Here is a 3,244-nt window from a genome sequence, read left to right as displayed (position 1 = left end):
GGGATTCTTTATGTCATAAATTGATTTTTTAATATTTATAATTGGGATGGGTGTGAAGATATCATTATTCAGAATAGATAGGATATTTATGATAATATATGTTTGTGTTATATGGAATGATAATTGTTTGGGTGGGTGGGTGGAAATGGATGATTATGAACATGAGAAAGATGAATGTGCTTTTATTGTATTACTATGAGATTGCATTGGTTGTATTGCACTGTTGTAGTTTCGAAAATTAATAAAGAATAAAAAAAAAAGATTTCAGATCCTTCTTCACGCCCTATTTGACCTGTTCCCTTTGGAGTGCAGGAAGCACTGGTGATGAACCCCTGCTGTCGAACCTAACATGTTTCAAAACCAAGACAGACCACCATCTGTATCTCAGTAAAAAATGAATAAGTTGACAGACAGCATTAGGAATCACTTTACTGTTCAGTATCCTGAATTATTTCCTTGATCTTTTCCTGCCTTTACAATACAGTACTATACAAATTTTAATAAATTAGCAGAGTAAAAGAAAAGACATGATCTTCTGTTCAACATTTTTTAATAAAATAAATACTTTTGAATTTGTAGTTTTGAATTTGGTTATTAATACAGATAAAGCAGCACGTGGTGACAAACAGATTAGTATTAAAACAATATTATTCAACAAATGCTTTCAATTATCTAACAAGATCTGTTATCTGTCACTCTGGCAATAGGCAAAAATAACAGAATTGCACTATTCATTTTTAGGTAAACTGGAAGTACGAAATAATTCCAATGTCCACCAAAATCTGATTAATCCACTTCCTCTATGGTGGGGCCTGTACTAGAGGTGCGTGGGCAAGGCTGACCTCCACAACCTCTCCCTGGCATTCCCTGATACAATTTGGTGATAATCGGGTTGCACACTTTCTCCAACTCCTTTTGCTGATGCTCATACTCCTCTTTTTCAGCCAGCTGGTTACTTTCTAGCCAGGAGATGGTCTGGTTGCATTTCTCCACAATTCTCCTCTTCTCATCTTCACTGATCTTGCCTTTCAGGTTCTCATCCTCCACAGTACTTTTCATGTTAAAAGCATAAGATTCAAGGGAGTTCTTGGCAGAGACCTTTGCCCGTTGAGCTTCATCATCAGCTTTGTACTTCTCTGCATCTTGCACCATTTTCTCAATCTCATCTTTGCTCAGCCGGCCCTTATCATTGGTGATGGTGATCTTGTTCTGCTTGCCTGTACTTTTGTCAACAGCAGAAACACTCAGGATGCCATTGGCATCAATGTCAAAGGTGACTTCAATCTGTGGCACACCACGAGGAGCAGGTGGGATTCCAGACAATTCAAATTTACCCAATAGGTTATTGTCCTTGGTCATGGCTCTTTCACCTTCATACACCTGGATCAGGACACCAGGTTGGTTATCTGAGTAGGTGGTGAAGATCTGCGTTTGCTTGGTTGGAATGGTGGAGTTGCGTTTAATAAGAGCAGTCATTACCCCCCCTGCTGTCTCCAGACCCAAGGACAATGGTGCCACATCTAAGAGAAGCAGATCCTGCACGTTTTCAGATTTGTCCCCCATCAAGATGGCTCCCTGCACAGCTGCACCATAGGCCACAGCCTCATCTGGGTTGATGCTCTTGTTCAGCTCACGGCCATTAAAAAAATCTTGCAGTAACTTTTGGATTTTAGGGATGCGGGTAGATCCCCCAACCAGCACAATGTCATGTATCTGTGCCTTGTCTGTCTTTGCATCTCTTAAGGACTTTTCCACTGGCTCCAGGGTCCCTCGGAAGAGGTCAGAACATAGTTCTTCAAAGCGAGCCCTGGTGATTGAAGTGTAGAAGTCAATGCCTTCATATAGGGAATCAATTTCAATACTAGCTTGGGTGCTGGATGATAAAGTCCTTTTAGCTCTCTCACAGGCCGTCCTCAACCTCCTGATCGCTCTCTTGTTCTGGGTAAGATCTTTCTTGTGCTTTCTCTTGAATTCATCCATGAAGTGGTTCACCATGCGGTTGTCAAAGTCCTCTCCACCCAGGTGAGTGTCTCCCGCTGTGGCTTTCACCTCAAAGATCCCGTCGTCGATGGTCAATATGGAGACGTCAAAGGTGCCCCCGCCTAAGTCAAAGATGAGGACGTTGCGCTCTCCTCGGCCGCCCTTGTCTAGGCCGTAGGCAATGGCGGCCGCAGTGGGCTCATTGATGATCCTCAGCACATTCAGTCCGGCTATCACCCCGGCATCTTTGGTGGCCTGGCGCTGGGAGTCGTTGAAATAGGCCGGCACCGTGATGACAGCATTGGTGACTTTGTGCCCCAGGTAAGCCTCAGCAATTTCTTTCATCTTGGTCAGCACCATGGAAGAAATCTCTTCCGGGTAGAAGGTCTTCAACTCTCCTTTGTACTCCACCTGCACCTTGGGCTTGCCCCCGTCGCTCACCACCCGGAAGGGCCAGTGCTTCATGTCGGATTGCACCACGGGGTCCTCGAACTTCCGGCCAATCAGCCTCTTGGCGTCGAAGACGGTGTTCTGGGGGTTCATGGCCACCTGGTTCTTGGCGGCATCACCGATCAGCCTCTCGGCGTCGGTGAAGGCCACGTAGCTGGGGGTGGTCCGGTTGCCCTGGTCGTTGGCCACGATCTCCACCTTGCCATGCTGGAAGACCCCCACGCAGGAGTAGGTGGTGCCCAGGTCGATGCCGATGGCCACAGTTTTGGATGACGACATCTCGGCTCGCTTCGACGAAAGGCTTCGGGCCCAGGTCCTCTTGCTTCAGTTTCCTTTCGCTAACTGCCGTTTTCCCGCTCGGCGACCCGCTATTTATGGCACCGGCTCTGCCTTCCAAAGAACGCGGCGCGAGCGAACGCGCCCCCCTTGCCCCGACCAATCAGAGCACGGCATCGCCAGGCACCATGGCAACGGTGGAGAGCTTCAAAGGCAAGCGCTCGCTCGCGCAGCCAATAACGACGGGCTGCGGAAGCGGGCTGTCCCCCTAGAGCCAATCAATGTGCGGCCCCTGCTGATGCGCCTCCGCCCACTTTGGGAAGAGCTCTCCGGGCTGGGCTCTTGGTCCGAGAGGCTGGTGCTAATGTGCCTTTCGCTGTTCGGCCGGTGATCAGGGCTTTAGCAGTTTCGTCTTCTTTATTCCCGGTTTGACTGCGGGGAATGAGTTCTTACTACCCAACTCCTCCTAGAGCAGGGGTGTCAAAGTCTCTCCTCGAGGGCCGCAATCCAGTCGGGTTTTCAGGATTTCCCCAATGAA

The 3,244-nt window shown here is 48.0% G+C and overlaps 1 protein-coding gene across 1 annotated transcript; it reads right to left on the bottom strand.

The window, feature by feature from the left end:
- Nucleotides 1–533: 533 nt before the first annotated feature.
- Nucleotides 534–2,837, bottom strand: LOC117346580 (heat shock 70 kDa protein 1A). The gene has a single exon (XM_033916395.1). The coding sequence runs from the start codon at nt 2,707–2,709 to the stop codon at nt 787–789; it is 1,923 nt and encodes a 640-aa protein (XP_033772286.1). The 5' UTR covers nt 2,710–2,837; the 3' UTR covers nt 534–786.
- Nucleotides 2,838–3,244: the final 407 nt, after the last annotated feature.

Source organism: Geotrypetes seraphini, chromosome 12, assembly GCF_902459505.1.
Source record: "Geotrypetes seraphini chromosome 12, aGeoSer1.1, whole genome shotgun sequence".
In the NCBI taxonomy this organism is placed as follows: Eukaryota; Metazoa; Chordata; class Amphibia; order Gymnophiona; family Dermophiidae; genus Geotrypetes; species Geotrypetes seraphini.
The sequence above is the reverse complement of the archived record's forward strand: the minus strand, read 5'-3'. Positions and strand labels throughout refer to the sequence as shown.

What these genes read in the sequence shown, in the direction of transcription:
- LOC117346580 (XM_033916395.1), bottom strand. Translation starts at nt 2,709, where the DNA reads ATGTCGTCATCCAAAACTGTGGCCATCGGCATCGACCTGGGCACCACC.